Source organism: Salmo trutta, chromosome 29 (assembly GCF_901001165.1).
Source record: "Salmo trutta chromosome 29, fSalTru1.1, whole genome shotgun sequence".
In the NCBI taxonomy this organism is placed as follows: Eukaryota; Metazoa; Chordata; class Actinopteri; order Salmoniformes; family Salmonidae; genus Salmo; species Salmo trutta.
Window position 1 is genome coordinate 9,911,022 of NC_042985.1, and position 13,966 is coordinate 9,924,987.

General features: G+C 49.8%; 1 protein-coding gene across 1 annotated transcript in view; it reads left to right on the forward strand.

Moving 5' to 3' along the window:
• The window catches only part of LOC115166881 (cell migration-inducing and hyaluronan-binding protein), a gene marked incomplete in the record, with an annotated part of 159,192 nt that overhangs the window by 135,316 nt on the left and 9,910 nt on the right, over positions 1–13,966 (forward strand). The window contains 7 exon segments of the mRNA XM_029720781.1: positions 240–455; positions 838–1,049; positions 11,119–11,304; positions 11,906–12,110; positions 12,615–12,701; positions 12,794–12,951; positions 13,117–13,217. Coding sequence (XP_029576641.1) covers positions 240–455; positions 838–1,049; positions 11,119–11,304; positions 11,906–12,110; positions 12,615–12,701; positions 12,794–12,951; positions 13,117–13,217 — 1,165 coding nt within the window.

Sequence of the window (13,966 nt, forward strand, 5' to 3'; positions counted from 1 at the left end):
TGTGTGTTTGCCCTAAAGCGTAGCTGCAAATTTTGGGCATGAGCTGTCATGATGGATTATGGGTAATGTAGTGCCATAAGCAGGGTCTTACAGGGAGACATGCTGCTCTTTCTCACCTCCATGACACTCATCTCTCCTCTCTCCCCCTCTCCTCTCCTTCCCCTCTCCCCCTCTCTTCTCTCCATCCCCTCACCCCTTCTCCCCATTCCTCCCCATCTACCCCCTGCTCTTCTTATCAGATAACGTCCCGGGTGTTTTTCGGCGAGCCCGGCCCATGGTTTAACAAGATGCAGATGGACGGTGACAAGACCACGATATTCCACGACGTGGACGGCTCGGTCAGTGAGTACCCTGGAGCCTTCCTGGTCAAAGAGGACAACTGGCTACTGAGACACCCTGACTGTATTGACGTGCCTGACTGGAGGGCTGCCATCTGTAGTGGGCATTATGCACAGGTTGGTATGCATACGCCATGCAGGCTGAAGGAAGCATGCAGCAGGTGCACAAGCATGCATGTACACACACACACACACACACACACACACACACACACACACACACCGTATCTTATACAAACACATACACACATGGGTACACAGTATGTACTCACACATTCTTTCAAATAAAGTGGTGGTTAAGTTTCCTCTCAAAGCTAACACACTAGGTTTTTTGTGCAGTGTGACCTCGTTTCCCCCTCATTTCACTCACTTTCTAATGACTTCCAGATTAGTGAACATGTTCCTAGTCACACACACCTGTGTGTTTGTGTGTGTGCATGTGTCTGTATGCGTTTGTGCATTAACGTGTGTGTGTGTGTGTGTGTGAGTGGTCCCTCAGATCTACATACAGACACGTAACCCTGCCAGTCTGAACATGCAGATGGTAAAGGATGAGTACCCTGACAGACCCCTGACACTAGAGGGCGCTCTGGGTAAGAGGAAGCACTACCAACAGTTCCAGCCCGTGGTCACCCTGGGTAAGGGCTACACTGTACACTGGGACCAGGCTGCTCCTGCAGAGATCACAGTGTGGCTCATCAACTTCAACAGGTTGGTAGTGGACTCAGAGAGATATAGACACACACACAGAGACAGAGAGACAGAGAGACAGAGAGAGAGACTACACAGGTTGGTAGTGGATGCAGAGACACACACACACACACACACACACACACACACACACACACACACACACACACACACACACACACACACACACACACACACACACACAGAGACAGAGACAGAGAGAGAGAGACAGAGAGAGACTACACAGGTTGGTAGTGGATGCAGAGACACACACACACACACAGAGAGACAGAGACAGAGAGACAGAGAGAGAGACTACACAGGTTGGTAGTGGATGCAGAGACACACACACACACACACACACACACACACACACACACACACACACACACACACACACACACACACACACACACACACACACACACACAGAGAGAGAGAGAGACAGAGAGACAGAGAGAGAGACTACACAGGTTGGTAGTGGATGCAGAGAGACACACACACACCCTTCACCACACACACTATTCACTTCCTTCTCCCAGCATTGTTTCAGCATCTGATCCAAAAAACTGTCAACATTATGGCACCACATCCTATGAGTCAACAATAACCCCAGTAACCCAAAGCCATCCCCTGACCATGTGGTCATATTAATAAAAACCCATATCATCAATTCACACCCTTGCCTTCCACGAACCCTATAACCCAAGGGACAGTGTGATACAGTAGTTTATGGTGGCTGTTTGTCTTAGCATATGACATCACCCCTCCCCAGCAAATATACTTAATAGCATTGGCAGTCATTTGAATAGCAGAGGCATGGTAGTCATTTCAAGCGTGTTAGCTATTCCCTGGCCTGAGATTACCCCGAAAGGACTCGGAGGGAGGAACATCTACTGTATTGGGGGATATGGGCATTCCCATTGGTTACATGCTACTCTGGCGCCATCTATCGTTTGTGGAATGGAACTTCAGGTTCAACCATAAACACTGCATGACATTTCACATTTGAAATAAAATCACATTTTATTTGTCACATGCACCAAATACAACAGGTGGAGACCTTACAGTGAAATGCTTACAAGCCCTTAACCAACAATGTCGTTTTAAGAAAAACAAGTGTTAAGAAAGTATTTACTAAAATAAACTGAAGTAAAAAATAAGAAAATAGAAAAATAACAAATAATTGGAGAGCAACTATAACAACAGTAGTGAGGCTATATACAGGGGGTACTGGTATAGAGTCAATGTGCGGGGGCACAGGTTAGTCGAGGTAATTGAGGTAATATGTAGTAAAAGTATAGATACCTTAATAGAAAGTTACTCAAGTAAAAGTGAAAGTTACCCAGTAAAATACTACTTGAGTAAAAGTATTTTTTTCTAAATATACTTAAGTATCAAAAGTAAAAGTATAAATCATTTCTAATTCCTTATATTAAGCAAAGCAGACAGAAACATGTTCTTGTTTTAAAAATGTACAGATAGCAAGGGGCACACTCCAACACTCAGACATCATTTACAGATAGCCAGGGGAACACTCCAACACTCAGACATCCTTTACAGATAGACAGGGGCACACTCCAACACTCAGACATCATTTACAGATAGCCAGGGGAACACTCCAACACTCAGACATCCTTTACAGATAGCCAGGGGAACACTCCAACACTCAGACATCATTTACAGATAGCCAGGGGAACACTCCAACACTCAGACATCATTTACAGACAGCCAGGGGAACACGCCAACACTCAGACATCATTTACAGACAGCCAGGGGAACACTCCAACACTCAGACATCATTTACAGATAGCCAGGGGAACGCTCCAACACTCAGACATCATTTTCGAACAATGCATTTGTGTTTAGTGAGTCCGCCAGATCAGAGGCAATAGGGATGACCACGTATTCTCTTGATAAGTGTGTGACCGAGAGACTGAAAAATTGTTTCTATCTCAAGGCCATCAGACCATTAAACAGCCATCACTAACACAGAGAGGCTGCTGCCTACATACAAACTTAAAATCATTGGCCACTATAATAAATGGATCACTAGTCTCTTTATTAATACCAATTTAATAATGATGTTTACCTATCATGCATTACTCATCCCATATGTATATACTGTATTTGATACCATCTATTGCATCTTGCCTATGCAGTTCGGTCATTGCTCATATATATATATATATATATATATATATATATATATAATTTTCACCTTTACTTAACCAGGTAGGCAAGTTGAGAACAAGTTCTCATTTACAATTGCGACCTGGCCAAGATAAAGCAAAGCAGTTCGACAACATACAACTGTCACGTCCTGACCAGCAGATGGAGCTGTTGTAGTAGTTTGGGGGTCAGGACGTGGCAGTCTTGTGTGGGTGTTTGATTGTTCTGTGTGTCTTGTGACTCCTGATCAGGAACAGCTGGGGATCGTTGTTCCTGATTGGGAGTCATATATGTAGGAGTATGTTTGTCACTGGGGTTTGTGGGTGGTTGTTTTTGCACTGCGTTTCTAGCCTGCAAAACTGTTACTGTTGTCACCGTTATTGTTTTTTCAAGTGGATGATTTACTCTTTTTTGGTAATAAAAAACCATGAGTATTCACATACCTGCTGCGCCTTGGTCCATCTATGAAGACAACCGTTACAGAACCACCCACCAAAGGACCAAGCAGCAGAAGAGGAGGAAGCCACTGGAGAGAAAAATGAACGAATGGACTTGGGAACAGATCCTGGACGGAGAGGGACCATGGACTCAGGCTGGGGATTATCGCCTCCCGCAGTGGGAGATTGAAGCGGCGAGAGCGGAGAGGTGCTATTATGAAGAGAGAGAGCGCAACGAGCGCGAGAGGCACCCCCAAGAATTTTTTTTGGGGGGGGCACACGGGTAGCTTGGCCAGGCCAGGGAAGAGCCGTAAGCCAGCTACCCGTGACTACAGGGAGGTGCATATAAGGTGGAGGGCGCCATGTTACGCTGTGGTACGCACCATCTCGCCTATACGGACGCACAGCCCAGTTCGCCCAGTACCAGCGCCCCGCAGGTGCCAGGGCAAGGGGAGCATCGAGCCGGAAGGGGTGATGCCAACCCTGCACTCAAGACCACCAGTGCGCCCTTTCGGTCCGGTGTTTCCCGCTAGACGCACTAGCATGGAGGTGCGTGTCTCCAGGCTGGCACGTCCAATACCAGCCCCACGCATCAGGAGTCTAGTGTGTCAGCCCAGCCTCGCCAGTCAACAGTCACCAGAGCTGCCCGCCAGTCAACAGTCACCAGAGCTGCCCGCCAGTCAACAGTCACCAGACTGCCCTGAACTGCCAGAGTGGCCAGACTGCCCTGAACTGCCAGAGTGGCCAGACTGCCCTGAACTGCCAGAGTGGCCAGACTGTCCTCCGGCCCAGCCCGAGTGGCCCTCCTGCCCTCCGGCCCAGCCCGAGTGGCCCTCTTGCCCTCCGGCCCAGCCCGAGTGGCCCTCCTGCCCTCCGGCCCAGCCCGAGTGGCCCTCCTGCCCTCCGGCCCAGCCCGAGTGGCCCTCCTGCCAGGGTCAGCCCGAGTGGCCCGTCTGCCCGGCGCAGCTATCGGCGCCATCAAAGTGGGCGACGCCAAAGGTGGAGCGAGGTCCACGGCCTGCACCTGAGCCACCTCCAGGATAGGTGGGTTGGGGAGGGAGGGTGTAGCACAGTGCCGTCGGTGACGGCAGCCACCCTCCCTTCCCTCCCTTATTGTTTAAGGGTTAGTGTTTATGGGTTTTGTTGGGGATTTTGTTTGTTGGTGTTTTTTTGTTGTTAGGTGCATTCCGAGGTCTGCACCTTGAGGGGGGGGGGGGTACTGTCACGTCCTGACCAGCAGATGGAGCTGTTGTAGTAGTTTGGGGGTCAGGACGTGGCAGTCTTGTGTGGGTGTTTGATTGTTCTGTGTGTCTTGTGACTCCTGATCAGGAACAGCTGGGGATCGTTGTTCCTGATTGGGAGTCATATATGTAGGAGTATGTTTGTCACTGGGGTTTGTGGGTGGTTGTTTTTGCACTGCGTTTCTAGCCTGCAAAACTGTTTCTGTTGTCACCGTTATTGTTTTTTCAAGTGGATGCTTTACTCTTTTTTGGTAATAAAAAACCATGAGTATTCACATACCTGCTGCGCCTTGGTCCATCTATGAAGACAACCGTTACAGAACCACCCACCAAAGGACCAAGCAGCAGAAGAGGAGGAAGCCACTGGAGAGAAAAATGGACGAATGGACTTGGGAACAGATCCTGGATGGAGAGGGACTATGGACTCAGGCTGGGGATTATCGCCTCCCGCAGTGGGAGATTGAAGCGGCGAGAGCGGAGAGGTGCTATTATGAAGAGAGAGAGCGCAACGAGCGCGAGAGGCACCCCCAAGAATTTTTTTTGGGGGGGGCACACGGGTAGCTTGGCCAGGCCAGGGAAGAGCCGTAAGCCAGCTACCCGTGACTACAGGGAGGTGCATATAAGGTGGAGGGCGCCATGTTACGCTGTGGTACGCACCATCTCGCCTATACGGACGCACAGCCCAGTTCGCCCAGTACCAGCGCCCCGCAGGTGCCAGGGCAAGGGGAGCATTGAGCCGGAAGGGGTGATGTCAACCCTGCACTCAAGACCGCCAGTGCGCCCTTTCGGTCCGGTGTTTCCCGCTAGACGCACTAGCATGGAGGTGCGTGTCTCCAGGCTGGCACGTCCAATACCAGCCCCACGCATCAGGAGTCTAGTGTGTCAGCCCAGCCTCGCCAGTCAACAGTCACCAGAGCTGCCCGCCAGTCAACAGTCACCAGAGCTGCCCGCCAGTCAACAGTCACCAGAGCTGCCCGCCAGTCAACAGTCACCAGAGCTGCCCGCCAGTCAACAGTCACCAGACTGCCCTGAACTGCCAGAGTGGCCAGACTGCCCTGAACTGCCAGAGTGGCCAGACTGTCCTCCGGCCCAGCCCGAGTGGCCCTCCTGCCCTCCGGCCCAGCCCGAGTGGCCCTCTTGCCCTCCGGCCCAGCCCGAGTGGCCCTCCTGCCCTCCGGCCCAGCCCGAGTGGCCCTCCTGCCCTCCGGCCCAGCCCGAGTGGCCCTCCTGCCAGGGTCAGCCCGAGTGGCCCGTCTGCCCGGCGCAGCTATCGGCGCCATCAAAGTGGGCGACGCCAAAGGTGGAGCGAGGTCCACGGCCTGCACCTGAGCCACCTCCAGGATAGGTGGGTTGGGGAGGGAGGGTGTAGCACAGTGCCGTCGGTGACGGCAGCCACCCTCCCTTCCCTCCCTTATTGTTTAAGGGTTAGTGTTTATGGGTTTTGTTGGGGATTTTGTTTGTTGGTGTTTTTTTGTTGTTAGGTGCATTCCGAGGTCTGCACCTTGAGGGGGGGGGGGTACTGTCACGTCCTGACCAGCAGATGGAGCTGTTGTAGTAGTTTGGGGGTCAGGACGTGGCAGTCTTGTGTGGGTGTTTGATTGTTCTGTGTGTCTTGTGACTCCTGATCAGGAACAGCTGGGGATCGTTGTTCCTGATTGGGAGTCATATATGTAGGAGTATGTTTGTCACTGGGGTTTGTGGGTGGTTGTTTTTGCACTGCGTTTCTAGCCTGCAAAACTGTTTCTGTTGTCACCGTTATTGTTTTTTCAAGTGGATGCTTTACTCTTTTTTGGTAATAAAAAACCATGAGTATTCACATACCTGCTGCGCCTTGGTCCATCTATGAAGACAACCGTTACAGAACCACCCACCAAAGGACCAAGCAGCAGAAGAGGAGGAAGCCACTGGAGAGAAAAATGGACGAATGGACTTGGGAACAGATCCTGGATGGAGAGGGACTATGGACTCAGGCTGGGGATTATCGCCTCCCGCAGTGGGAGATTGAAGCGGCGAGAGCGGAGAGGTGCTATTATGAAGAGAGAGAGCGCAACGAGCGCGAGAGGCACCCCCAAGAATTTTTTTTGGGGGGGGGCACACGGGTAGCTTGGCCAGGCCAGGGAAGAGCCGTAAGCCAGCTACCCGTGACTACAGGGAGGTGCATATAAGGTGGAGGGCGCCATGTTACGCTGTGGTACGCACCATCTCGCCTATACGGACGCACAGCCCAGTTCGCCCAGTACCAGCGCCCCGCAGGTGCCAGGGCAAGGGGAGCATTGAGCCGGAAGGGGTGATGTCAACCCTGCACTCAAGACCGCCAGTGCGCCCTTTCGGTCCGGTGTTTCCCGCTAGACGCACTAGCATGGAGGTGCGTGTCTCCAGGCTGGCACGTCCAATACCAGCCCCACGCATCAGGAGTCTAGTGTGTCAGCCCAGCCTCGCCAGTCAACAGTCACCAGAGCTGCCCGCCAGTCAACAGTCACCAGAGCTGCCCGCCAGTCAACAGTCACCAGAGCTGCCCGCCAGTCAACAGTCACCAGAGCTGCCCGCCAGTCAACAGTCACCAGACTGCCCTGAACTGCCAGAGTGGCCAGACTGCCCTGAACTGCCAGAGTGGCCAGACTGCCCTGAACTGCCAGAGTGGCCAGACTGCCCTGAACTGCCAGAGTGGCCAGACTGCCAGAGTGGCCAGACTGCCCAGACTGCCCTGAACTGCCAGAGTGGCCAGACTGTCCTCCGGCCCAGCCCGAGTGGCCCTCCTGCCCTCCGGCCCAGCCCGAGTGGCCCTCTTGCCCTCCGGCCCAGCCCGAGTGGCCCTCCGGCCCAGCCCGAGTGGCCCTCCTGCCAGGGTCAGCCCGAGTGGCCCGTCTGCCCGGCGCAGCTATCGGCGCCATCAAAGTGGGCGACACCAAAGGTGGAGCGAGGTCCACGGCCTGCACCTGAGCCACCTCCAGGATAGGTGGGTTGGGGAGGGAGGGTGTAGCACAGTGCCGTCGGTGACGTCAGCCACCCTCCCTTCCCTCCCTTATTGTTTAAGGGTTAGTGTTTATGGGTTTTGTTGGGGATTTTGTTTGTTGGTGTTTTTTTGTTGTTAGGTGCATTCCGAGGTCTGCACCTTGAGGGGGGGGGGTACTGTCACGTCCTGACCAGCAGATGGAGCTGTTGTAGTAGTTTGGGGGTCAGGACGTGGCAGTCTTGTGTGGGTGTTTGATTGTTCTGTGTGTCTTGTGACTCCTGATCAGGAACAGCTGGGGATCGTTGTTCCTGATTGGGAGTCATATATGTAGGAGTATGTTTGTCACTGGGGTTTGTGGGTGGTTGTTTTTGCACTGCGTTTCTAGCCTGCAAAACTGTTACTGTTGTCACCGTTATTGTTTTTTCAAGTGGATGCTTTACTCTTTTTTTGGTAATAAAAAACCATGAGTATTCACATACCTGCTGCGCCTTGGTCCATCTATGAAGACAACCGTTACAACAACAACACAGAGTTAGTTACACATGGAGTAAAACAAACATACAGTCAATATTACAGTAGAAAAAGTCTATATACAATGTGAGCAAATGAGGTGAGATAAGGGAGGTAAAGGCAAAAAAGGCCATGGTGGCAAAGTAAATACAATATAGCAAGTAAAACACTGGAATGGTAGATTTGTAGTAGAAGAAAGTGCAAAGTAGAAATAAATAATGGGGTGCAAAGGAGCAAAATAAATAAATAAATAAATAAATACAGTAGGGGAAGAGGTAGTTGTTTGGGCTAAATGATAGATAGGCTATGTACAGGTGCAGTGATCTGTGAGCTGCTCTGACAGCTGGTGCTTAAAGCTAGTGAGGGAGATAAGTTTTTCCAGTTTCAGAGATTTTTGTAGTTCGTTCCAGTCATTGGCAGCAGAGAACTGGAAGGAGAGACGGCCAAAGGAGGAATTGGCTTTGGGGGTGACCAGAGAGATATACCTGCTGGAGCGCGTGCTACAGGTGGGTGCTGCTATGGTGACCAGTGAGCGGAGATAAGGGGGGACTTTACCTAGCAGGGTCTTGTAGATGACCTGGAGCCAGTGGGTTTGGCGACGATTATGAAGCGAAGGCCAGCCAATGAGAGCGTACAGGTCGCAGTGGTGGGTAGTATATGGGGCTTTGGTGACAAAACGGATGGCACTGTGATAGACTGCATCCAGTTTGTTGAGTAGGGTATTGGAGGCTATTTTGTAAATGACATCGCTGAAGTCGAGGATCGGTAGGATGGTCAGTTTTACGAGGGTATGTTTGGCAGCATGAGTGAAGGATGCTTTGTTGCAAAATAGGAAGCCAATTCTAGATTTAACTTTGGATTGGAGATATTTGATGTGAGTCTGGAAGGAGAGTTTACAGTCTAACCAGACACCTAGGTATTTGTAGTTGTCCACATATTCTAAGTCAGAACCGTCCAGAGTAGTGATGCTGGACAGGCGGGCAGGTGCAGGCAGCGATCGGTTGAAGAGCATGCATTTAGTTTTACTTGTATTTAGGAGCAGTTGGAGGCCACGGAAGGAGAGTTGTATGGCATTGAAACTCGTCTGGAGGGTTGTTAACAGTGTCCAAAGAAAGGCCAGAAGTATACAGAATGGTGTCATCTGCGTAGAGGTGGATCAGAGACTCACCAGCAGCAAGAGCGACATCATTGATGTATACAGAGAAAAGAGTTGGCCCGAGAATTGAACCCTGTGGCACCCCCATAGAGACTGCCAGAGGTCCGGACAACAGGCCCTCCGATTTGACACACTGAACTCTATCAGAGAAGTAGTTGGTGAACCAGGCAATGCAATCATTTGAGAAACCAAGGCTATTGAGTCTGCCAATGAGGATGTGGTGATTGACAGAGTCGAAAGCTTTGGCCAGGTCAATGAATACGGCAGCACAGTATTGTTTCTTATCGATGGTGGTTACGATATTGTTTAGGACCTTGAGCGTGGCTGAGGTACACCCATGACCAGCTCTGAACCAGATTGCATAGCGGAGAAGGTGCGGTGGGATTCGAAATGCTCGGTAATCTGTTTGTTGACTTGGCTTTCGAAGACCTTAGAAAGGCAGGGTAGGATGGATATAGGTCTGTAGCAATTTCGGTCAAGAGTGTCCCCTCCTTTGAAGAGGGGGATGACAGCAGCTGCTTTCCAATCTATGGGAATCTCAGACGACACGAAAGAAAGGTTGAACAGGCTAGTAATAGGGGTTGCAAAAATTTCGGCAGATAATTTTAGAAAGAGAGGGTCCAGATTGTCTAGCCCGGCTGATTTGTAGGGGTCCAGATTTTGCAGCTAAAATAATAATCTAATAATAATAATATATGTATATATTCTTATTCCATCCCTTTACTTAGATTTGTGTGTATTAGGTAGTTGTTGTGGAATTGTTAGATTACTTGTTGATATTGCTGCACTGTCGGAACAAGAAGCACAAGCATTTCGCTACACTTGCATTAACATCTGCTAACCATGTGTATGTGACCAATAAAATGGGGGGTGGCGGGGGGACAATGCAAATAGTCCGGGTAACCATTTGATTAGCTGTTCAGGAGTCTTATGGCTTGGGGGTAGAAGCTGATAAGAATCCTTTTGGACCTAGACTTGATGCTCTGGTACTGCTTGCCATGCGGAAGCAGAGAGAGCAGTCTATGACTGGGGTGGCTGGAGTCTTTTAGGGCCTTCCTCTGACACCGCCTGGTATAGAGGTCCTGGGTGTCAAGAAGCTTGGCACCAGTGATGTACTGGGCCGTACGGACTACCATCTGTGGTGCCTTGAGCGTCATTTAGCAGACGCTCTTATCCAATACTTTTTTCATTTTGGTCCCCCTTGGGAATCGAACCCAGGTGCTGAAAGTGCCATGCTCTACCAGCTGAGCTACACGGGACTGCAGAGTCGTATTCACTAGTTTCTAGTTTCACTATCACCAAACAGAAGAAAGCTGACTGAAACAGAGAGAGACTAACCTGAACTTGTCCAATAAAGAACGGCAAAATGTTCTGCTATGGTGTGTTTACTAATTAATATGACAGGTGAGTGGGAGTAGTTGTTTAGCTCTAGCTCAGTGCTGGGCTGCCTCCTGTAAAATGTCATTTTTGATATACTTGATTAACTGTGTGTGTGTGTGTGTGTGTGTGTGTGTGTGTGTGTGTGTGTGTGTGTGTGTGTGTGTGTGTGTGTGTGTGTGTGTGTGTGTGTGTGTGTGTGTGTGTGTGTGTGTGTGTGTGTGTGTGTGTGTGTGTGTTCCAGGAACGACTGGATCAACGTGGGCTTCTGCTACCCGACAGGCACCACCTTCACGATCATCTCGGACATCCACAACCGTCTGACCAAGCAGACAAGGAAGACCGGTGTGTTCATGAGGACCACACAGAGAGACAAGATCAACCAGTCTCACCTGTCCCGAGGCTATTACTACTGGGAGGAAGATACCGGGTGAGGAGGGTGGGAGGCAGGGAGGGAGGGGGGAGAAAAGAGAGAGGGTGAGGAGGGAAGGATCGGGGAGAGAAGGGGAGAATGTGTAGTAGATGAGTACAGTAGGTAGTCTCCCCTGTCTCCCTCTCAGCCTGCTGTTCCCCCCAGTAAATCCTTATTAACTCTTAGTCTCCCCTGTCTCCCTCTCAGCCTGCTGTTCCCCCCAGTAAATCCTTATTAACTCTTAGTCTCCCCTGTCTCCCTCTCAGCCTGCTGTTCCTTCCAGTAAATCCTTATTAACTCTTAGTCTCCCCTGTCTCCCTCTCAGCCTGCTGTTCCTCCCAGTAAATCCTTATTAACTCTTAGTCTCCCCTGTCTCCCTCTCAGCCTGCTGTTTCTCTCAGTGAATCCTTATTAACTCTTAGTCTCCCTGTCTCCCTCTCAGCCTGCTGTTTCTCCCAGTAAATCCTTATTAACTCTTAGTCTCCCCTGTCTTCCTCTCAGCCTGCTGTTTGTCTCAGTGAATCCTTATTAACTCTTAGTCTCCCCTGTCTCCCTCTCAGCCTGCTGTTCCTCCCAGTAAATCCTTATTAACTCTTAGTCTCCCCTGTCTCCCTCTCAGCCTGCTGTTCCTCCGAGTGAAGGCCCACAATGAGAAGGAGGACTTTGCCTTCTGTTCAGTGAAGGGCTGTGAGAGGGTTAAAATCACAGCCGTTATCCCTAAGGGCAGCAGCCCCAGTGACTGCATGACACAGGCCTACCCCCTGCATGCAGAGATGCCCATCGTAGATGTGCCCATGCCAAGGAAACTGCCCAGCGCCAAGCTGGTGAGGACAGAGCTCAGTCTGTTAGTCACAAATGGCATTGTGCATCGTTTTGTAAAATAGTTAATCAAACACTTATGTAAACTGTTTATTACTGATTCATAGTATTCATAGTACTAGTACATAGTATTCTAATAACACTAGTTCCTATTATTCATAGTATATTCACCGTTTGAAACCCTTTACAACCTCTCTATATAGTGTTACTGATACAGTCATGTAAAGAAAGAGAAGAAAGAGTCTTGGCATCTCATCAATAAATCTCTGCAGCAGTGTTGTGGACAGGATTGACATTTCTATACCAGTGTCGGTCACTTAAGATCTCTCTCTCGCTCTCTCTCTCTCACTCTCTCTCTCTTTCCTCTCCTCTGTCTCTTTCCTCTCCTGTTTCTCTCTCGCTCTCTCTCTTTTCTCTCATCTATCTATCTATCTATCTATCTATCTATCTATCTATCGCTCTCTCTTTCTTCTTCTCCTCTCTCTCTCCTCTCTCTCTTTCCTCCACAGCGTACCACAGACCACTTCCTGGAGGTCAAGCTGGAGTCCTACAACACACGCTTCTTCCACATCAAGGAGGACTTTGCCTACACAGAGGTGTGTGTGTGTTTTTGCGTGTGTGTTTACTTTCTCTGTGTGTAAAAAGTTATTCAATAATGTCATGATTGGATGTTGTGGTTGCCGGGCAGGTTAACGGCAGGAAGTTGTACCAGCCAGATGATGGGGTGCAGCTGACGGTGATGGACGGCCATGATGGGAGACTGGTGGAGAGCAAAGGCTTCAGGAACTCCATACTGCAGGGTGTACCTGCCCAGATAGAGAGCTATGTTAACAACCTGACAGACTTGTAAGAACACACACACACACACACACACTAACTTTTTCATGTTAGAATGGGAAGACACTGAGAAGAACAAAGTTAACTGTCTCTTCTCCCTGCCTCCTCTTCTCCATCCCCTATCTCTCTTTCACTTCTGTCTCTTTCTCCCTCACTCTCTCTTTCTCTCTCTAGCTCTATCGTCATAATAACGTCTAAGGGTCGTCTGGTGACTCGGGGACCCTGGACCAGAATACTGGAACTCCTCGGAGCTGACAAGACCCTCAAGTTGAGAGGTAACTACCTAACTACTGTAGCTCCTTAGAGCTGACCAAACCCTCAAGTTGAGAGGTAACTACCTAACTACTGTAGCTCCTTAGAGCTGACCAAACCCTCAAGTTGAGAGGTAACTACCTAACTATTGTAGCTCCTTAGAGCTGACCAAACCCTTAAGTTGAGAGGTAACTACCTAACTACTGTAGCTCCTTAGAGGTGACAAGACCCTCAAGTTGAAAGGTAACTACCTAACTACTGTAGCTCCTTAGAGCTGACCAAACCCTCAAGTTGAGAGGTAACTACCTAACTACTGTAGCTCCTTAGAGCTGACAAGACCCTCAAGTTGAGAGGTAACTACCTAACTACTGTAGCTCCTTAGAGGTGACCAAACCCTCAAGTTGAGAGGTAACTACCTAACTACTGTAGCTCCTTAGAGGTGACAAGACCCTCAAGTTGAGAGGTAACTACCTAACTTCTGTAGCTCCTTAGAGCTGACCAAACCCTCAAATTGAGAGTTAACTAACTAACTACTGTAGCTCCATAGAGGTGACAAGACCCTCAAGTTGAGAGGTAACTAACTAACTAACTAACTAACTACTGTAGCTCCTTAGAGCTGACAAGACCCTCAAGTTGAGAGGTAACTAACTAACTACTGTAGCTCCTTAGAGCTGACCAAACCCTCAAGTTGAGAGGTAACTACATAACTACTGTAGCTCCTTAGAGCTGACCAAACCCTCAAGTTGAGAGGTAACTACCTAACTACTGTAGC